The sequence below is a fragment of the Cavia porcellus genome, unplaced genomic scaffold (assembly GCF_034190915.1).
Source record: "Cavia porcellus strain 051 isolate PalLab524CR breed Dunkin Hartley unplaced genomic scaffold, mCavPor4.1 scaffold_18, whole genome shotgun sequence".
Taxonomy (NCBI): domain Eukaryota; kingdom Metazoa; phylum Chordata; class Mammalia; order Rodentia; family Caviidae; genus Cavia; species Cavia porcellus.
Genome location: NW_026947501.1, coordinates 13416537 through 13440355, shown reverse-complemented (window position 1 = coordinate 13440355; position 23819 = coordinate 13416537). Strand labels below are relative to the sequence as shown.

The 23819-nt window shown below is 35.7% G+C and overlaps 1 protein-coding gene across 5 annotated transcripts in view; it reads right to left on the bottom strand.

Moving 5' to 3' along the window:
• The window catches only part of Vrk2 (VRK serine/threonine kinase 2), a 101539-nt gene that overhangs the window by 3554 nt on the left and 74166 nt on the right, over nt 1-23819 (bottom strand). For all 5 annotated transcript variants that reach the window (XM_063229437.1, XM_063229438.1, XM_013150072.3 and 2 more), the window contains 2 exons: nt 20881-21047; nt 15044-15202 (listed from right to left, as the gene is read on the bottom strand). In XM_063229437.1, coding sequence (XP_063085507.1) covers nt 15044-15202; nt 20881-21047 — 326 coding nt within the window. The remainder of the gene's footprint in view (nt 1-15043; nt 15203-20880; nt 21048-23819) is intronic.

The window sequence follows — 23819 nt, the reverse complement described above, 5'->3', positions numbered from 1 at the left end:
AATGGAAAAAGATAAAAGTATCCTAACATAAGAACTTGGATCTAAGAAGAGGAAGGGTAAATTAAAGTATGAAACATTGATGAAGTCATAGTTGGAAACTTCTAATTTGATGGCAAATAATAGATAAAGAAGCACAGTAAACTCAGCACAATAAAAGGCAGCATTCCCTAGAAAACCAAATTAAAAGCTAATCCTCAAAGCAACCAGAAAGATCCTGTGTTAGCTTTCCATCACTAACAAAATATCTGAAAATCAACTTAAGAGGAGAAAATGTTTATTGTGCCTCCTTTCAGAAATTTCAGACCTTGACCAGCTGCCCTGTTGCCTTCGGGTTCAGTGTGCACAGAAAGGAAGCCGCACACCTCATGATGGCCAGCAGTAGGAAGGGATGAAGCCCAAGTTCCCTTCAGGGCAGTGTCTCTAGTGCCTTAACCGCCTGCACCAGGCTGCACCCCTGAGCGGGTCTAGTAGCAGCATGGCTTGAGGATCTCCATGCCTGGCCTGTTGGCTTCTGACCCTCTCAAAGTAACATGTACTTAGTTCATTACCAAAGAGTCTACAAAGTCTGAACAGTTCCATCATTGCTTACAAGTCCAAAACCCCTGAAACTCGAGTCAGACACAGCTGCGTGACCCTGTAAAAATCAAAAAGTTACATACTTAAAAATATGGTGGCTGAAGCAAGCAGGAGGGTTGCAGTGAGTTTGAGCCCAGCGTGGACTTTAAAGTGAGACTCGTGTCTCAAAAAAAAAACAAAAAAAAACATACTAGATAAACATTCCCATTCTAAACAGTTTGAACAGGAAAACAGAAACATATTTGGGACCTAAGCAAGATACATCTGGGGAAAAGACTCCATGACAGGAACTCGTTCTGCATGCCTGAAAAACCAGCATCACCTAGATGATGAGGATCTGTCAGCATAAACCATACGAGGTCCTGTGTGAAGCAAAGCTTCCATGGTTACTGAGTACCTTAGCAACCAAAATAAATCCCAGGGAGATGACACTCTAGACAGTCCTGGGTGGACAGAGTGCCCTGTGGCTTTGACATCAAAGAGAAAGTCACGGAATGGAATTTATACTCCCACTTTTGAGCTGATGATGGGCGGGGTCTTGCTGATTCCTGAAATACTCTCAAGGTATCTTCTGTCCCAATGCAACGTAGTCGGCATCTTTTTAACAGCACTAATCTGTTTAGCAACTGGAACACTGCTTGGGAACACCTTTTTTTTTTGGGGGGGGGTCATTGTGTAATTCAGGTTCTCATATAGTTCAGGCTGGCCTTGTACTATCTGTGTAGGCCCGACTAGCCTCAAACTGTGAGCCATCTTTCTGCCTCACCTTCCTGAGTACTGAGATTACAGTCACGCACCATCATGCCTAGCTGGAACACCTTTAAATGTGTTTCTTTTTTGTGGCCAAACTATAAGGTTTCTGAGTTGTTCTGAACTGTTCCTGATCCTCACAGTAAATTTGGCCAAAAGCATCATACTGTTGCCTCCAGCAGACAAACTAGTCTGTCATCATTAAATGTGGCCTCCTAGTAGGTCTCAGATTTGGAGACCTACAGCATTTAAGTTCTGTGGAACAGGGTAACAAGCATGGCAGTCCATGCTTACCCCTCTGAAACTTCAGCATAGCCTTTCCTGTCTACGTTTCACTTAATAGCGTTCTGGTGTTGTCTTCCCAAACTCCACCATAACTGCCCAGTAAGCTATAAGGATAGCATTTTAGGCTTTCTTTGGCCCATTTTAAACTTTTACAAAGACCTGCAAATGAATTCCAAAGGCTTCTTTTTGTTTTTTGTTTGTTTGTTTGTTTGGGGTTTTTTTTTGTTTGTTTGTCTTTTTCCCTTTTTATCAGTACCGGGGATAGAACTCACGACTGCCTCCTCGCAAGGCAGGCACTTATGCCGCTGAGCTAAATCCCCAGCCCCCCAAAGGCTTCTTTTCCTCATCACTTACTCAGGATCCGGTTTTCTGTGTTAGCTTCCCATCAGTGTGACAGTATACCTGAGAATCTACATAAAAGTTGCCCAACTGACCTAGCTTAATCCCAGGAGGCCCTACTTCCAAAATAGCCCTCAGTAAGTTGTTCTACCAGCTGGGGACCGAACCTTCAACACATGAGCCTTGAGAGACATTTCAGATCTAAACTATGATAGCATATGGGACCAATGATAATAGCTGCTATCAGGAAAAACTGTCAAAATGGAAACACTTGGAAATTATGAAAGAAAAAATTTCTCTACGCACAAAGCATTAAAAATGAAGGCATGAGTATCTAGTTCCAGACAAACCAGAATCAGTGCACTCCAATCCATCCCTCCTAATTTCAGGGAGAGCATTCTGAAAGTTACAGAGAAGGAAGACGCCAGAACCACGTGATCATACTGATTGATACAGAAAAAGCATTTGACAATGTCCAATACTGATAGTGATAAAATTTATCACTATGCTGGAAATGGAGAGCTTCTCAAAGAAAGCCAGTAACAACAACAAACATTCTACAGCTAACTAGTAAAGGGCCCCACACTAGAAACAACCAAAATATTATTCCAAAGAAATCCTTCATACTTTGGAATACCACATAGTAATAAAAAGAGAATTATTGATCCCAAGTAGGATTGGTTCCAAGGGCATTATGAATGAGTGAAAGCCAGACTTAACAAACTGCATATCACATAATTGAACTTTTCCTTTATTGTTTTTATCTATAAATTAAATTTTAACAGAAATTATATGTAACTACGGGCATTATAATGTTTCAGTAGTATGTACATTGTATAATGTTTAAATCAAGTTAAACATTTCTTTAAAAATTTCTCATTTCTTTATGGTAAAAAATATTAAAAATCCTTTCTTTTAGCTTTTAAACTATATTGTACATTATTTTACATTAGCTTGTAAACTATATTGTACATTATCACTGTCTATAGATTGCCATACTATGCAACAGCACAGGAGAACTTGTAGCTGTAACTTAGTACCCACTGATCAATCACTTTACATTGCTTCCAACCCCATACTCTCCCCAGCTTATGGTAACCACTGTTCCACTGTTAATTCCTGTGAGATTAATTTTAGATTTCACATGGTAGTGAGATCATGCAGACTTACCTTTCATACCTGGCTTATTTCATTTCACATGATGATCTCCAGGTCCATCCATGTTACAAATGACAGGACTTCATTTTGCTTATGGCTCAATATTATATTCACTGTACCAGCTTTCTGATTATTTCTATTTCTTGAATTGTGCTGCCTCGAATGTGGGAGGGTAAGTGATCCTGTGACATACTGATTTCATTTCCTTCAAGATACATAACCAGCAATGGGATTGCTGAATCAGAGGCTACTCCAATTTTTAATGTTTTGAGGAATCTCCATACTGTTTTCTGTAACAACTGTACTAATTTACCTTCTTGCTAACAGTATGCAACGGTTCCCTTTTCTCCACAGCTTTGTGAGTACCTTTTACCTTTTGTAGTTTTCATAATAACCATTCTTAACTGGAGTGAGATGATATTTCACTTTGGTTTTTCTTATTTTCATTTTTCAGATGATTGGTGGTATCAAGTACTCGTTCATTTACCAGTTGGTCATTTGTATGTCTTATATTAAGAAATACCTATTTAGGTCTGTGGTCCAATTTAAATTTTTTTTTTTTTTTTTTTTACAATTGATGTTTTGGAATTCTTAAAATATTGTAAGGTATTAAACCCATATCTTTTTTCTCCTTGTATAGGTTGTCTTTGTTGTTTATTTATTTTTTTTTACTTTGTATAAGTTTCCCCCCCCCCCCAGTTTGATGTAATCCTGATTGTCTATTTTTGCTTTATTTGTGCTTTTGGGGTCTTTTCCAAAAATTCTTCATCCACTTCAATGTCCTGAAGTATTTTCCCTGTTTTCTTCTAGTTACTTCATAATTCTAGGTGTTACATTTAACTCTTCAATCCATCTCGAATTTATTTTTGTAACTGGTGAGAGATGACACTGTGGTTTCATTCTTCTGTATGAACACTCAGCTTTCCCAGCATCTTTATAAACAAGACTGTCCTTTTGCCAATGAATGTTTTTACTATCTTCATCTAAAAGTTTTGGCTGGAGATGTATGAATTTATTCTAAGCTCTCTATTTTGTTTCACTGCTCTATTGATCAACAGTGCCATATTCTTTGAATAAATACAAGTCTGTAGTATATTTTGAAGTTAGATAATATAAGGTTGTTTCCAGGATCTGGCTATTACAAATTGTGCTGCTATAAACATGAGTGCACATATATCACTGTGGTATGATGTTTTCAGTTCTTCTGGTAATATGCCCAGAAATGGAATAGCTGGGTCAAGTGGGACCTCCAATCCCAGCTTTTTGAGGAATCTCCAGACTGAGCTCCACAAGGGTTACACCAGTCTACACTCCCACCAACATGGCAGGAGAGTTCCTTTTTTTTCCCTCACAGCCTCTCCAGCATTTGTTGATGGTAGTTTTCTTGATGCTGGTCATTCTTTCCGGAGTAAGATGGAATCTCAGTGTTGTTGTAATTTGCATTTCTCTAATGACTAATGATGCTGAACCTTTCTTCATGTATTTATTTGCCATCTGTATTTGTTCTTCTGAGAAGTGTGTATTCATCTCGGATGCCCATTTTTGGGTTGGGTCTTTGAATTTTGGGGGTCTGATTTTTTTTAATTCTCTATATGTTTTAGACAGAAGTCCTTTGTCTGAGGGACAGTTCACTAAGATTTTTCCCCAGTTTGTGGGTTTTCTTTTCACGAGATCCTAATTGTTGATTCTGAGTATTTCAGTGCAGTTTGATTTTTGTTCATGAACTCTCTGCCTCTCTTGTCTTCAAGATTTCTTACTTTTTCTTCCAGCAGATTTAGTGTTTCTGTTTTAATATTTAGATCTTTGATCCATTTTGACCTTGGTGCATGGTGATATGCATGGATCTAGTTTTAGTTTTCAGCATATGGAAAAAGTTTTTCCAGCACCACTTATTTAAGAGGCTGTGTTTCTTCCAGTGAATATGTTTGGCTCCTTTGTCAAAGGTAAGGTGGCTATGTGTGTCTGTATTTGTGGTTATATCTTCTAATCTATCCCAGTGATCTTCAGGCCTGTTTTTATTCCAGTACTGTGCTGATTTTTTGACAGAAGCTTTGTAGCATAATTTCAAGTCAGAGATTGTGATGCCTCCTACCTTGCCTCTGTTGCCTAGATAGCCTTTGCTATTCTAGATCTTTTCTGGTTTCAGATGAATTTTAGGAATGATTTCTCTTAATTTTGAGGTATGTTAATGGTATTTTGATTGAAACTGCATTAAGTCTATATAGTGATTTTGGGAGAATGGCCATTTTCACAGTGTTCTTATCAATGAACAATTTTCCCATTTTCTGAGATCCTCTTTGTTTTTTTTTTTTAATTTTCAGTGAATAGATCTCTTATTTCCTTTGTTAGATTGATTCCTAGGTATTTCATAGTTTTGGATGCTATTGTGAAGGGTGTGGTTTCTTTTATTTGTCTCTCAATAAGTGTACAGGAATGCTATTGATTTTTCAAGTGTTGACTTTGTATCCAGCTACATTACTAAATTTGGTTATTATATCTAGAAATCTTTCAATGGAATTTTTGGGGGTCTTCTATATAGAGTATCATGGCATCTGCAAATAATGATAATTTAACTTCTTTCTTTTCTTTGTATTTCTTTGTATTTCTCCCTTGTCTAATTGCTCTGGCTAATGTTTCCAGGAGTGGTTGATAATGGACATCTTTTTCGTGTTCCTGATTTTGGAGCAAAAGCTTTCAGTTTTTGACCAGTTAATATGATGTTGGTTGTTGGTTTGTCATAGATGGCTTTTATCAGATTCAGGTAGATTCTCTATTCCGATTTTCTGTAGGGTTCTTATCATGAATGAGTGTTGGACTTGATCAAAAGCTTTTTCTGTGACTGAAATGATCATGTGATTCTTATCTTTGACTCTGCTGATACAGTGTATTATGTTTATTCATTTGCATATGTTGAAGCATCTTTGCATTCCTGAGATGAATCCCATGTTGGTTATGGTGCATAATTTTCTTGATGACTTCCTGTATTTTGTTTGCCAGTATTTTATTAAGGACTTTTGCATCTATGTTCCTTAGGGAAATTGGTCTGTAGTTCTCTTTTTTGGTTAGGTCTTTCTCTGGTTTTGGTATTAGAGTAACATTTGCTTCCAGGATTGAGTTAGGGAGAATTGTTTCCCTTTCAATTTCATTAAAGAGTTTGAGGTGTATTGGAATTAAATCTTCTTTTAATTTCTTGTAGATTTCAGTAGTGAATCCATCAGGACCTGGATTTTTCTTTGTTGTTAAGGTTCTAATTCGATTTTCAATTTAATTAATTAAAATTAGGTTATTAATCAGTTTTACATCTTCCTGATCCAGCTTTGGTAATTCATATGTGTTTAGGAATCTGTCCATTTCTTCTGTGTTATCAAACCTATGAGTACAGGTTTTCAAAGTAGGTATTGATGATCTTCTGTATTTGCAAAGAGTATGTCGTGATATCATCCTTATTGCATGAATTTGAGCTTTTTCTTTCCTTTCTTAAATAAGGTTGGTGAGAGGCCTGTCAATTTTATTTATTCTTTCAAAGAGCCAAGTCTTTGATTTATTAATTTTTTGTAATTTTAGTTTCAACTGCATTAATTTCTGCAACTGATCTTTGTAATTTCTTCCCTTCTTTGGCTTTGGGCTTGACTCTTTTTCTGGATGTTTGAAGTGTAGCATCAGGTTGTTTATCTGTATTTGTTCTGTTTTCCTGATGTGAGAGTTCACTACAATGGATTTCCATCTGAGGACTGCCTTCATTGCATCACACAAGTTCCAGTAAGTTGTATTTTCATTTGCTTGTAGATATTGTTTAATTTCCTCTGTGACCCACTGGCTGTTCAGGAGTGTATTTAATTTCCATGTGATTGTGGAGTTTTTGCAGTTTCTCTTGTCATTAATTTTTAGTTTCATGGCACTATAATCACATAATATGCATGGGATAATTTCAATTCTTTTGCATTTACTTAAGCATGTTCTATAGGCTAATATATTGTCTGTTTTAGAGAATGTGCAGCTGAGAACAATGTATGTTCTGATGTTATTGGGTAGGTACTCTATACATGTTTATTAAGTTCATTTGTTCACCTTTGATTCATGTTATTTGCTGATTTTCTGTCTAGTTGATCTGTCTGTGTCAGTGGGGTATTAAGGCTTCCCATTATAACTGTTATTGCTTATTTGGTTTTTCACTTCTATTAATATTTGTTTTGTGTATCTAGGCAGTCCCCATATTTGGTGCATATATATTTAGGATTGTTATCTCTTCTTCTGGAAGTTTTCCCTAACAAGTATGTGGTGACCTTCTTTATTTCTTCTGTCATTCTTGAAGTTCACATTGTCTGAAAATAGAATAGCTACCCCTGCTTTTTTGTTTGTTTGTTTATTTGTTTTCTATTTCATGAAGTACTGTTTTCCATCCTTTTACTTTCAGTCTATGAATTTCCTTTTGGGTTAGATGGGTTTCTTGCAGACAGCATATGGTTGGATGTTGTTTCTTGATCTATTCTGCCAGTCTGTTTCTTTTAATTGGTGAATTGAGGCCATTTACATTAATGGTTATAACTGATTATATATATATATATATATATATATATATATATATATAGGCTTATTTTTGTCACATTATCTTGCTCTTTTTGGTTCTTTACTGTTATCCTCTGTTTAATTGTTTGCCTTGCTTAGTAGTTTATTTCTGTTGGTGTTCTTGAAGTCATAGTTATTTTTATGTCTATCTAGAATATCTTTCAGTATCTTTGCAGGGTTTGTTTGGTGCTCATAAAGTTCTTCAACTGTTCTTTGTTGTGGAAGTGTTTTAGTTATCCATCAATTGTGAAGGACAGTTTTGCAGTATATCAGTCTGGGTTAGAAGTTGTTTTCATTTAAGATTTGAAATACTTCTGGTCTTCTTGACTTCACTGTTTGTGTTGAGAAGTCTTCTGTGATTCTGATGGGCTTTCCTTTATGGTAATCTTTTTCCTCTAACAGCATTTAATATTTATTTATTTTAATATTTAATATTTATTTTAATATGGGTTAAGTTGAAATTCTGGGATGTAGATTATCATATGTCTGGGTGTAGATTTATTTTGGTTATGGCTATTTGGAGTTCTATATGCTTCATTATCTGTGTAACAATTTCCTTTCCTACGTTTGGGAAATTTTCTGCTATTATTTCTGCAAATAGTCTTTTGGTATTTGTGTTGGCACCTTTTTCATTTACACCTATCAATCTTACATTGTTTTTCTTTGCATCAGCTTCCAACTGTTGTTTTCCTGATTCTTTGTTATTTTTAAAGGATCTTTCTTTTGTTGTTCACTAGCTGCAATCTTGTCTTTGAAGTCTGAAAGTCTATCTTCACATTCATTCAGTTGGTTTTGCCAGCTTTTGATGGAATTTCTGATTTCTTGGATATCTCTTTGAATCTCTTGCATGCATTCCATTTCTTTCTTTTATTTTCATTCATTTCCATCTTTTTGCAGTGCTCAGTTTTTTTAACTGTCTCCTTTAGATGTGATCAGCATTTCTCTTCTTATATTTATCGTTTCTTCTTTTACCTGGGAAAGTTCTTCTGACTGGAGTTCCTTTAGAGCTTCATAGAGTTGTTTCTTTACTTCAGTTGCTATCATTTCAGAAGGTGTATGGTTCTTCTATGTCCATGTTTCCTAGGCTGTTTGGGATGGGCTAGTGGTTTGAGGTTTCATTTTGCTCTGTTGTTTTCTCAGTTTCCTAAATTCCCCTAGAGAAGCCAAATGCAAGCTCTCAGTTGCTGCTTGGGTTGAAGATTCTGTATGGTTGAGTGGGGGTCGTCAGGTAAGTCTTACCAGGTCTCTGGTAGCACTTGAAGTGTCCTCAAATTGGGGGAGTATGTTGGGCGGACCTTCAGCACACCCCACATGGCAAGTCTCCTGCAAGTCTCCTCAGCAGCTTGAGGTTGCTGGGTGGGACTCTATTAGGTTCTGACTGGTGTGCCAAGGCTGAACAGCTAGATGGAGTATACTGTGCAGACCTTCAGCTCATGCCAGATGGTGCACCAAAGCTCCCTAGCTGCTTGAGGTCACTCAGTGGGGCCCTAACAATTTCCAAGTTAGGTAATGAGCTTTCAGGGCTAGGTGGAGTTCACTGTGCAGGACTTCTGCTCATGCCACTGAGCATAAGAGGATCCCCTGCCACTCAGGATGGCTGGGTGGGGCCCAAGCAGGACCCAAGTGACCTACCTAGGCTCCCTGGCTGTTTTGGGCACATTGGGTGGGGTCCTACTGGGTTCCCGAGTGAGGTGCCGAGCTTGCACAGCTAACTGGAGTTCACTGTGCAGGTTACCCTAATGGATATTGGTTTCATTAATGTATGTTTACTTGTTTCTTTTTTACTTTTTACAGTGGAGTACCAGAAGAATTAGTTTTGTGTGTGATTCATATTACATGTCTATTAAACGAAGTTGCTCTAGAGCAGATTTGCAAACTTTCTCTGCAGAAGGCCTGATAATAAACATTTTAGATTTTAGGAACCACACAGTCTTGTTGAAGTTACTCAGCTCTACCATTGTAACAAAAAAGCAGTCACTGGCAATGAGCTTAACAATAAAAGGCAGCTAACTGAATTTGATATATAGGACATAGTTTGCTAATACCTATCTAGAGTAAACCCTTAAACAGAAAACGAAGATAAATGGGAAAAATTCTTAAATTTGTCAAAAACAAAGTGCAGGGGATTCAAAAGTGACTAAAAATGATACATAAAGAAGGCAGGTAGCAAGACTATAAATTAAGCCCAACTATATGAATAATTAAATTAAATATAAATGTAGCAAATAATAGTACTTGGGAATTTTATTTTAAAAAAAAAGCAAGACTCAACTGTATGTTGCTTTCAAAAGCACACAATTAGACAAAGACACATTTGGGCTAAACATGTAAGAATATAAAAGATTCTACCACATAAATACTAATCACTTCTAGAATGGTAGAACTGCTAAAAATCACAGGAAGAAGAATGTAGGGCAAAATATTAACATGCATAAAGAAACACATTCAAAAATGGTAAAGATGTCAGTTCACCAAGAAGATACAACATTCCTCTGTATGAAGGTAATAACAGGTCATCAAAAATCATGAAGGCAAACCTTATAGAACGGAAGGAGAAATGGATAAATTCAGTTAAAATTGAAGATGTTTAAATTTCTTTGTCAGTAAGTGATAAAAACAGGGCCAGGGTTATTGCTCAGTGGCATAGTGCCTGCCTGGCATGCGCAGGATTCTGAGTTCAATTCCCCTCTTCCCCCAAAAAATAAAGATCCTGAATTTGATTCCCACCTCCTCTCAAAAACAAATAAAAAAAAAGTACTAAAAGTTCTGAATAATACTATCAAATAATTCAATTTTTTAAAAGTATACTGATCAGTATACTTACACAAGTATACAAGGAACTCTTAAAAGCATACAAGAAACATTCACCAAGCTATGCCTTTTGCTTGATATGAAAACATGTTTTAATGAATTTTAAAAGTATAGTAATACAGGATATGTTCTGATGATAAATTAAATTATAAATCAACAAAATAATACCTAGAAATATTTCAAAAGTATCTAGGATTTAATAGATCTCTAAACAATCCATGTAAAAAAATATCACTTTTTACCATATTGATTTAGAAAAATTTTTATATTCTAGGTATTTTTTTATTCCAGATATTTATTGCTAGTATGTACAAACTTTTATATTGGCTTTGTATCCTGGAACTATCCTAAATCCACTTATTAGTTCTAGTATGTTCAATCAAATAATATGTTGAACCAAATAATAATGAAAACACAACAGCAAAATATGCAGAATACAGTTAATGCATAGCTTAATATTTTAGAAAGGAAAAGTTTTTCAAATCAATGATTTTAACTTTCACCTTATGAATCTTGAAAAAACAGACTAACCAAGAGCAACCAGAAGAAAATGATAAGCAATTAGTGAAACAGAAAACAGATCAACAGTAGATCAAAACAGAGGCAAAATTAAAAGTCAGCCTTTGAAAAGATCCTTGAAAATTACAAGTCCTTAGACTGTGGAAAAAAAGAAAGAAATCAAAAGTTATAATTAGTAGGAATAAATAAAGAGTATCCTTACAGATACTAGAAATGTTAAAAAGATGACCTGAAAATATTACTGGCCTAATGACAATAAATTCAACAGACCATCAAATTACTCGTATAATACAAATTATCAAGCTGACACAAGAAGAAAATGAAACTCTAGTGACCAGCATATCTGCTGAAGTAAGCAATTCACAGTTAAGAACTATCCTACAGCAAGACTCAGCTCACAATGTTTCCATGTTAAATCCAAGCCAACATTTAAGGAAGACTTGTTTTAGAAAAATATTTTCTGAAAACAGAGGTACTTCAACTTGATTCATAACCCTAGAAATAAATCACACAAGGATATTGAAATTAAATAAAATTAAACACTTTTTTTCATCAATATCAATGAAATACACCAAATTGAATTCGGTGGAACACATCCTAAGCAGATTTTCCCTAGAAACAAAAACTTGATTTAACATTCAAAAATCAATATAATTTATCATGCTAGTAAAAGAGGAAAGTCATATGATCATCTCAATAGACCTCAAAAAAGAATTTCACATTTATTCAACATTTAAATGTGTTTTTCAATACATTTAAACTACAGATGCAATAAGATTTCCTCAGGCTGATGTCCAAACGGAAAAACTCACAGCTAACATGCACTGTCTTCCTCCTACAATGGAATGACTCTCCTAATTTCTTTTCAGTGTAGCACTAGAAGTGCTGGCAGATTCAGTAGGTCAAAAGCAAAATTATCACCACACATTAGAGGCACATATGTTTAGAAGAAGAATTGAAATATAAATATAAAGTATCTCAAGGTTCTAAAAATAAAAGTATTAATAAATGGAGTGGTCCCAGGATACAAAAAAAAATGAACATAAAATTTTTTTTTATTTCCAAATATTAGCAATAAGTCACTGGAATTATAAGAATTTTAAAAGTTTTCTTAGCAATAGATTGAAAAGTAGACCATCTAGAGATCATTTTAATGGAAGATGTGTAAGTCATCTCTACTAAAAACTACAAAACTTTGTGAGAAATTAAAGACCCACATGAATGGAAACAAGCACCAGTTTCATGTACTCAAAGATGCTGGGATGCCAGTGTTCCCTACACTGACCTTTGCACCTTTAATTTTTTGGTCCCAGGGGTCAAACTCACAACCTTGTGCTTGCCAATCTGGTGCTTATGCCACTGAGCTAAATCCTTGGCCCCCTGACCTTTACACTTAATGTACTTCGTCAAAATTCCATCGTACTTTTATTTTTTAATTTGATTTAATTTTTTGTGGAAAGTGACAACTAGTTTTTCAGTTTTATGAGAGTATAACAGTCTTTTTCCTGTTGATGGAACCAAATACCCAGTACCTACAACATAAGGTGTAAATGGTTTATTTGACCCCGAGGTTTTGGTCCATGGTCAGCTAGTTTTGTGGCAGAAACCTCCTAGCAGGAGAATGTGGCAGCGCAAAGCTGCTCAGTTGAGGGTGGCAGGAAGCGGGGCAGGAGAACAGGCTGAGAGAGCCAGGCGTGCCTCCAAGACCCACCCTGCACACCCGTAAGAATGTCTCACTAATCCTCCACGCAGCTCCAAACCAATCAAATTGACAAACTTAACCCGCACAGAGAGCACTGGGACCTAAAATGCCCAAAGCATTCTTGAAAGACAAAAAAATCTGAAAGGGCTTGCATCCCTAATTTCAGGACTTCATGTAAAGCTACACTAACACGTGCAGTGCAGTCCCGGTACAGCAGACAAGTAACAGAAAATAGTCTAGATACAGGCCGACACTTGGACACGTTGCTGACTTTTAAAAAGTGGTCCCAAAGAAGCTGAATTGGAAACAGAAATATCTTCAGCAAATGATGGTGTAATAAGACACTGCCTAGATCTACAAAAAAGAATGAACCTCAACCCTGACGTCATACTATACACGCGAACTGATTTTTGAGATAGGTCTTAGACCCAAAATGCCAGCTGAAACTGAGTCTTCTAAAAAGATATTCAGCAAAATAACTTTGTGATCTTGAAAAAGAAAAAATTTCTCAGGTTTACTTACAGAGAAAACTATTAGGACACCCACAGTACAAATATCAGGTGGGAGTTTTATATGTACAGCACATAAAAGACTACTATGGATTACAATGAAAAGACACGAAAATATGAAAAATAATTTGAGTGAATATTTGGAAGGACACTTCATAAGAATGGCGAGTAACACAAAGTGCTCAAAACCAGTCATCAGATAAGTAACTGTAGCTACAGTGAAATACACTTGTACAGTACTGGAGTATAAAATGGTACAGTTGCATTCAAGAAACATTTCTAAGTTTTTTTTTTTTTTTTGGTCACTGTTACTGCTTTTTTTTTCAACTTAGCCTGTGACACAGCAATTCCACTTCTCAGGAGAAATGGAACATGTCCACAGGACTTAAATCAGAATATTTTTATCAACTGTATTCACATAGGTCAGAAATCTGAAGCAGCCGGGGTGTCCATTAATAAAATGTAAATTACATACATTATGTATGAGTTATTTTATGGAGTACTACTCAACAATGAAAAAGATAAAATTGATATCTGCATGACACCAGATAAATCTCAAAAACAGACTGAATGAAGGAATCTATACAGAGTAATGCACAGATATGACTGCATATATATGAATTCCAAGAAGTGTCAAAATGAGTCAAGAGATGAGAATCAAAATGTCAGAACAGAGGTTGCTGCTAGAGGAAGACTGACTGGGAAAAGGAACAAAGGAATTTTCAGAATAAAATCTGTCCCACAAATCCCAGTCAGACCTGTCACAACCAATTCATTTCTTAGCTTGAAACCTGAGCATGGTCTCTCCCTATCCTATATACAGGTGTTTCTGATGCGTAGTTCAGAGCTGAGAAACTTTTTTCAATAAAGATTTAGAACCTCTAAATTTTATCACCAACCAGTAATTTATCTTTAACTTTACAAATGAGAACTATACAACATGCCCATTTGAAGTAGATTTTATTATATAAATTTAAAATAAAACAATAAACACTATTAGTTTGTATCAGAATAAATGTAAAAATGTCTCTCAGCATTAAAGCATTTATCTCTACATAAACTTCTATGCTTGCTGGTTGAATGAGGAAATGTGTAACTACTGCATGTCTAATTTTACCTGGGTTCCAAGAAGTTCAAAGCCGAATTCAGCAATTAGTGTAGTGATTAACATGCTACCTGCCCAAAGCATCAATTTTTCTTGGACAGAAGGTGTAAAAGGTGGGGCTATTAAATTATCTTGTTTCATATTGTAAACTACTTCAAATCATTTGAGATAAATGATGGTATGTAAATTATATAAAATGTTGGCCATTTTGACAAAATTAAATATTTTTTCTTACTCTAGATACAAATATATTGTATGATTCTCTTTATCAACACTGTTTGGCTTAGAAGGATTTTTGCTGTTAACCTGAATGAATCCTCTGCAAAAGGTGAGTCACTATCTACCCAAATGACCAAATGATGCCCCATCATTTTAAAATACCATCTACTGACGAAAAATACCTTAGTTATATTAGACTGTAAACCAATATAAAGTATAGAATATGTAGGTTAAGAGTCTCTAGTGGATGACAGAAGAATTCAAATGCATTTCATTATTAGGATAAAGAAAACAATCATATCTGTATACAGACGTGCTCACTACTATTCTGTTTTTGTCAGTAAATAGTGTTTGCTGCTTTGATTTTATCAGCTTGATAGGATACTTTCTCTGTTCTTTAACAAAAACATGCAACCTTGGCCCTCAGGAAATATAAAAAACCTTTATTCCCAAAGGGCATATTCTAATGGAACAGTACGAAAAAAACACCAAACAGCCTCTCACCTGAGCTGCTTCATTGTTGATCAGTCCAATCAGCTCGTCCTCTGTCTGCACTGTTCTCCTTGTTGGAAAGCACTCAGCACCTCTCTCAGTGTGGGCTTTTTCTTTTAACTGATTTTGTATCTGATAAACTTGTCGTGTTGCAGCCTTTCTTGAATCAACCTGTTAGTATAGGATAATACATAACGAAAAATTTTGACATTTCTTTTTAAAAAATGCATTCATGTCCAGATTGTTGCAAACCCTAAACTTGCCAAGCTTTAGCAAAGAAGGCACAAGAAACACAACATAAAAAATGCAGTAGTTGGAAAGATGAAGATCTTTCTTATCAATGGGACAAAACCAATTAAAACTAATGTCGCTGTTATATACTCTTTAGGAATTATCTCTACAGATATCTTGCTTACTGAAAACAACATTTGTACAGAAAATTGACACTTTTAAAACTGTACATGAATTCATTATTAACCTTTGCTGGAAGTGGATTCAGTGTATCTCTGTAGTTTAAATTCTTATTAATTAAAGTCGTTTTCAATCACTGAAGTGAGTCTAATTAATGTGAGAGTATAAAAGAAGTTTGTGATGTTGCTTACTTTTCATGCAGGTAATTTAACCTTTGAGTAAGGTAAGTAGCGGTTCACGCCATCCAGTACGTGCAGCAGCACCAGAGATTACCTTCCACCACAGTCTTTTCCTTCCCTCCCCGCACCACGGTGCTATCTGGGTGACGACTGATTCACAGTAACCTCGAAGCCACACAGAAACAGAAGGCAGATCCTACAACACAGCTGGCAGACTGAAAGCTCCACCGTTCCTATGTGAAGTATCTGCTCAGCAGCTTCATGTTTACAGCAGCTACAAGAGTCATGAGCCTTTTCATGGGTTAAATGGGAGCCGGAGACATGAACAGCACAAGGGGAAATAATGGAGTAGCCCATGCCAAAAGAGAGAATAAATTACACTGGCTGGGCAAACAGACCCTTAATTTGTAGTCTCTCAATTTTTAGGTTCTACTGCCAAGTGTGTTCATTCTGTCCCTTTAAAATAGGCTGGTGTTTCGTGGCTGGCTCTAAGTTGTCACAACACCATTCTTTCCTCCTCCCACATCTCAGCTCATCAAAGAAGGGCACAACCACTGCCTTTCAGTAGCTGTAAATTCCAAATGTTCCCTGACCCCACAGAGATTCTTTATTTTTACCACACAGCCCTTTCAAACTACTAGGAAAACTGAGGGGTCACCATTGTCTGAGGTACCCTTCCAATCAAGTTATGTAGGAATAAATGTACATCACACCACTTGTACAAATCAAAGTTTCTCCCAACTCCCTTGGTGCTGTTGTAGCCTTTTAAAGCTGTTTCAGCAATCATTTTAAAAATAGGCTATGTAAAATAAAGATTAGTTGAGAATCTCCTACATTTATTGATCTAATAGACAAAAATTAAACATAGTTCACAAAATGTTTTTCACAAAGGGTCTCCTTTGTCATCCAGACTTTCTTTGAACTTAGTACATACTGACTGGGGTACATACTTGAACTTGAAGTGATTCTCCTGCCTCAGATTACTACTGAGATTATGGGTGTGCACCACCATGCCTAGTTATAAAATGTTTCGATGTATGTTATATATTGTGAAATTATTACCACAGTCCATCATCCATCATCATTTCTGTGTATGTTAAGAACACAACATCTATTCTTTTAGCAGAGTTCAAGTATATAATATTAACAATAGTCACTATAATATAGATTCCATAACTGATTCATCTTATAATGGAAGTTTGTATGCCTGATTAATATTCCCCAATGTTCTCAAGATTCAGTCTCTGAGAACTACTGTTCTACACTCTGCTTTCTGTAAGTTAGATTTTTTTCTTTTAGATTCTACATATCAGTATACTATCAAGTATTTGTGTTTCCCACCCTGGGTTATTTCACTTAGTATAATATCTTCATTTTGCATTCATCCATCAATGGATGTTCTTTCCATATCTCAGCTATTGTAAATGACACTGCAGTAAACATGGGTGCAGTGATTTGTTTCAGATCATGACTTCATTTCCTTGGGTACACACCCAGAAGTGAGACGGCTGGACTATACAATTGTTCTGTTTTCAGTTGAGGTATGATAAGAGGTTTTTAGTGACTACAGTATGCTAAGCATTTAAGGTACCAGATTTTGACTTGGGAGTTTTTGGCATAATATATTTGGTTTACACAGGCTCTATATGCTTCCTGGAAGAGAAAATGCTTCCTGGATGAGCTGTCAGTTGGTCAAACGGCTGAGCTGCACTGCCATAGAAACTTTTAGGTCATAAAATGGTATCTCATTCATGGGAAATTTCTATTTTTAGGTAAACTTGTAAGAATAACATATAGTGAATAAGTCTACTTCTTAATTGTAAACAGACTGCAACTTTCTTTTTCCCATAGCTACAAAAACAAATTCAGAAAATACTCCAGACATCCCACATAATCAAACAGAAGGATACTATTCAAGTATGTGTCATTTTCATGAAAAATAACTATTCAAGTGAGGTAGCTTTTATGTAGTTTCCAATGAAACTTCCAACTGACCTATTAAATCAAGAATACTTTTTTAAAAAGTAATAAACCAGAAATACGCTTCCAATCAACAATAAGTATTCCACGTTCCTTACATACAGAAAATAAACAGGAAGGTAAATTCACAGGCTTAGTTTGAGATTAAAGTTCAAGAAGTAATTTCATAAACAGGTACGTTCTATACAAAGAGTTTTACTACCAGTAATCCATTCATCCCTGGATTTGCCGAGGAATTCAAACTAAGGGTGGACAAAAAGACATACTTTTATTATCTGAACTGTAGGATAGTTTGAAGGTTTCGGTAACGTATTTAGAAGGATGGGTGACTCATTGATAGTGACAATATGGACTCAAGCACCATAATGGGGGACACAGTGATAAAACTGATAAATGACCTATGGCTCTTATTCAAAGGCCTTCAAGCTATTTTCCAACCTGGCTTTAACATATCACTTGAGAATTCTAGAGATTCACCTCAGTAAGCCATTCTTACTCATATGGTTTTCTTCACTGGAATTGGACATTAATGCCAGTCAGAGCCAGAGGTGTAGTCCAAGTGGTCAAATGGTAGTGTGTGCTTGGCGGTCACAGGCTCGTGAGATTCCCAGCAGCAGCAGCAGCGCCACCACCAACAACAAAGACTTCCCGAGTGGCACAAACAGACTGTGTAGCTCTGATGGCAGAGTTTTAATTCGATTGACAGGAGTGGCCAGAACCACTCACAAGTGACTTCAGTTATATGCACTTCATTTTCAGTGCAAATAACCAAAATATTTGCTACTCAAGGAAAAAAATTCAGTATTTCCATAATCTTGATGAAATTTCATTTCCAAATTAACTCCAGTAACAGTATTTGAGGACTTTAAAAAGAGGACTCATTTTACTGCGATCAGTTCATGATGCCTGCTTTGCTTCTGCTGTGATTCTTATGGAGGTCTGTTCCTTTGTAATACCTAATGCACACGTTTCTGTTAAGAGTAACCAATTTCCCTCAGTGTTTCTCTTATACTAAGTACCATGTTAAAAATTAAACATTTACAACTTCTTCCTTTCAAACATTTTATTTATACCTATGTAGTATAAATAGTTTTTCTTGCTCCAACAGCTTCTTTTTAAGTATCTCTGTCCAAAAAAATTAAGTTCAGAATTCATTCCAGTCCATTAAACAACTAAAGTGATCCATACACTGTACCGAGTAACAAGAAATGTTTTTAATTACTAGTAAAGTTTGAGACTAAAAAGGAATCTGGGACCAGGTAGTTGATACTCATTGTGGCCTCTAACTTACTGTTTAATAGAAACAATCTATTGTGAAAATCACCATATAACTGTATTATTCAGGAAAAATGAACAGTTTACATTGTCCTGCTATGTTTTGAACATTTTTAGGCTTGAATTTTGAAGCATCATAAAATCTGTAAATTTTAAAAATAAAAATTAAGATATTTAAAAGTATAGCCATAAAATGTGAAACTATATTTTATACTCATTACTATGCATTTATAATACTAGAGAAATCAAGTCATTAATAAATGTTAATCTTACTATCTGTACATCCAAGCTGAAATCATTAACAAACATGAAGTTCTTACAAATGCATGTTATTCTTAAGTGTTTTCTTTTTAATTATAACCAAAGTGTTCTAATCAAAAGGAATAAAATATATTTGATGGACGCTCATTGGGAAAATGTTTTATGTTCTATTCTCTGCATATTAAAGTGGCTCTACCGTAAACACCCTTCAAATTTGATGAAAATCCTGGTAGATAATAATTAGAATTTTATAGGAATGGATATAGTTACTGGTTTTTTAAATGGCTTCTTTTATATTTCAATTAAGTTTATGAAACTGAAAAACTACAAAAAAGAAAAAATATCTATTTAAATTAGTGTAGATCAAGTGGTGACCATTACTGCAAGAGAAACACTGTGTCAAGGAAATGCCTCTTTGTTTTGTTGGAAAAGTGATAAAAATACAAAAGTCAATAAAACTGTTAGAATAAGTCTCAGTAATTACCAAGATCAAAATCCAGTGGCTTTTTATTAAACATAAACTTTTGTTCTGCCTTCTGCAATACGTAAATAGTGCTGACAATTGGTTTGTGAGGCACTTGCTACAATAAAATGTAATTGTATCATGAGAGAAAGGTGACAATCAGGAGATCATGAAAAAATTACATATTCTCACTGGTAGTTAATTAGCCATGCAAAACCTTCTCAAACAGATATTCTCTTCTATTAGGAATGATTACTATGCAGGCCTACAGATGTCAATACCACAGTCATTCAAATACTTCTTTTCCTACTAATTGAAGGTTGTAAAGCTCTGGTGCCAAGGTTTTGCTTCCAAAGAGCTAATTTATGACTAGAAGGATATTTTATGTCTTCAGTTGCGGCAGCTACAAAATTCAGCAAATCAGAACCATCTGTGCACTGATACTTGACTCACCATTCATCTAGCAGCCTATCAGTCACATTAGTTTGCATCCTGCATTCCTGGCTCATGAACACTTGTGATGATCCAAAGTTCATAAGAAATATTAAAAATGAATGGCATCCTGACCCTCCCTTATTGTACATGCATTAGGAAAATATGCCTTCTGCAGGTTTTTTTTTTTTTTTTTTGCATATGGATAATCAAGGAAAAAACAGACATTTAATTGCCTGTCCAATAACGTCGTAAGCAGTTTCAGATTTATACCACCTCTTTTAAAAACGTGTGAAGTCCTAATTCTTTGTATTGTTTCTAAATTCTTGTTTTTATTTTTAAAATTGGTGTGAGGGAGTCTGTTGGAAGATGGAAGAATAAAGGAGGAAGTGTGATACTTTATTTAAAGAATTGTTCCTATAGGTTGAAATATCAGCAGACAAAAATAACACCCATGAACACTATCTAGCACCAAGCTATGGCCAACTTGGTAGGCAAAAATAGAAGGTAATAATTATAGAAAACCCAAAGAAAAGAAGCACATAGAGGCTCTCATGAATCAAGTCAGATTAGCCTTAACATTACCATAGTTAGAGATCCAGGACATGGGTGACCGTGTGAATTTTTTTTTAACAGTACACATTAGGCCACAAATTTTACTGTTTGAGAGACAATGGGTCAAAAGAACTTTCAACGTGCCTTTCTGGTGCTGAGTTTGTGGAAATAGAAGTTGAATATAATGATAAAAGAACCTGAGTTTGAGACTCACCTTGAGACCTAAAACAACTGCATTTGTTAGAAAAGATTCATAGAAGATAATGTAAGATCCCAGGGATTGGAGTACTTACTTTTTGATTGGCTGGAGTATGTGCATTTACACTCTGTCCATTCGTGGAAAACTCCAGCGGTCCTAAAGGTATTCCACTTGGGTTTAGAATTTTCTTCAGCCTTTGATAGTTTGGCTTTTCATTATAAGCTAAACTATGAACACATGACAAAAACTGGGCTATTTCACCTGTTAAAGTATTAATTTACATGTCACTTGTAAGTAGCAACAATTATCAAAACTAATAGCTTTAAAAATCTTTTTTCTGTTCTCATAATGCATCCTAAAAAACTAAAAATGATCAATTCAATTAAAAGCACTTTAAAATGACAATATGTAATCTACAACTGGTAATTTTTAACAAAAATTGATATATTTACAATTAACTAATCATAGGTGAGGAGGCAAATATTAAAATTATAGTCAGTGATTTTGATTTATGAGGTATATAGCTACTAAGGACTATAACATTATAGATCAGACATCTTGAGTCATGTTTTTTCTTCGACTTTAAAAATTTCAGTTAAAAACAACTCTTTACTTGTTATAAACCTGACTTCCAAGGGAAGAAAGGACACACTGCATGCCACTACCCTACATTTATTAATGACTCTGGCTTCCATGCTTGTAGTGCATCTCGGTGCCAGAGCACACAGCTTCCCCTAAACGCACACCTAGCCAGCCCTGTGCATTTACAGCAAACTTCTTGGCTTTAGTTCCGGAGGATGTAGAGTTCTCACTTTAATTTTCTGGATAATATGAAAACATGTTTCACTAGAAATGAACTAATTTTATTTTTTGAATTTCTTTTAATTTTAATTCTGTAGTGCTAGGGATCAAACCCAGGGCTTCAGCTATGGCAAGTTCTACCGTGGAGCCACATGTTCCCCTCAGCCCACAAGCTTTTAAATTCAAGCATAATTAGTAACCAAAAGTTATAAACAGCTTCAGTGAAATGCTTTGTGTTTGCACTTTTGTTTCTGGTGGAAGTTTAATCTAAAATTAAGACAGAAAACTAGTAATACTATGTATAAAATCTGGCAGGTTTCCGTTTGTTAGCTATTCCTTCCCTCTAAGAATGCATTATTGACAAGTTCCTCTCACTTTTCCACTTAATTGCTTACATCCCGTGCGAGAAATCCAGGAAGCTCCAAAGGCTGGCAGGAATGATGTCCTAGTACGCCTTCCCTTTGCTCGGGCCTGCCTCATTCTGATAGAGCCCACAGGGTAGTGCGTTTACCCTCTACGGGGAAAAACCCCAAAAGGAATGATCTGCCTCCCTTTTCTCCCTGTTAACATCAAAGTGACCATCTTACTCCACAGAGTCCAAAGCTATTTTCTAGAAACATAAAGCTAATGATAAAACAAACATTTTCTGGGTTCTGGGCTGTTCTTTCCCCAAGACAATGTAACAATTATGCAACCTACTTTTTCCTTTCTAATTTATGAGACTCTAATTTATCAACTCTGTTACCGAGCATTCAGTCACCCAAATCTTTGTCAACTACAACTGCTGCTCCTTTACCATCACATCTATGACTGCTGTTGCTTGGAGCCCACGTGGGGGTGCGGGATCCAATTCCTGAAGGTCTGATCAAAAACAAAACAAATGAAATTGTATTTGCTACCATTTTAATAAAAAATCCTGGGCCACTTGGCCTTATGAAGACTGGTAAGCCAAGTTTGATGCATACTACAATTCTATTAACAGGCATATCCTAAATGAAGGAGACAGCTGAGTTTGTTGAGAATTAATCGCTGTTATTATCACAGACAGCCAAGGCAGGTACAGATACTGCAGGCAGTTAGATAGGACGAGGCCTTTGGGGGAGTCAGTACAAAAGATGAGAACACATTACAACTTTGCCTGCATTGTCCCCACTTTGTGATTTTGCTCCCACATCGTGATTTTGTTCTATAAAACTTACTTTGTAACATGGTGTCTGCAGCAACTCATTTTTCAGGTCCCCTCCTGTCTCTCAGGAGCTCTCTCTCTCTCTTGCTTAATAAACATTTTCAACTCTTTTTTTAAAACTATTTTCTACTCTTAACCTCCGTTGTTCCATAGACTTCATTCTTTGGTTTTGGGGAACATGAACTCTGCGTATCTAAGACCCAGCAGGTTGGGAGTTACGCGTGCTTCCCCTGTATCATTAGCAGACAATGTTTATAACTTCTGGCACTCCACCAACTGATAAGGAACTGTGCTGCAAAACCTTCCTGGGACAGAGGTATGGAAAAATGAAGTGCAGTGAGATATCAGAAACAGAAAATGAAAAGCACCACCTCTGCTGTGAGTTATTATTACAATCTGAAGCTTGACGATTGTGATGTGGTCCGGTTTTAAATGTCAGCCTTTCAAGATCTGGAATTTCGATATTGAATATATTTTTTAAAATTAACTAACATATTTCCAAAACTATAAAACAAAATGCTTTGACTACCATGAAATTATGATATTCTTGAATCATCTGCTTTTTAAGCTAGTGAAATATTATCATTACTATCGTTTCAAGAGATAAAAACTTTGGAAATTATTATTACATTGAGTTAGACATGCATGCTGCAGACTCCATAGCTGTTCAATTTTATGAAATGTCTTAGTAACAAATGTTCTATAAATCAGTACCTTTAATTTTCATTGTTCTGCTTCTAAGCACAACCTCCAAAATTAAGAGAATTTAATTTCGTATTAAAGTTTCAATCTCTGGCATTTCAGAAATAGAAATGTCCATTTTATAAGTATAGTATGAAATCAAATAAATGCTTTGTAAGGAGAAAGAGGAAACAGGTGTGCCTCTGATTTGTATTTTTCATATGACTCAAATCTTAACTTTGAGATTAATAATAGATGTATCATGGCACATACATTGGCCCACAAGCATTTGTTTTGTAAAACTCAGGGCGACTGAGCTTTCTTTTCGAATCCCAAGCCAGTTACCTTTTGTACAAGAAAACTAA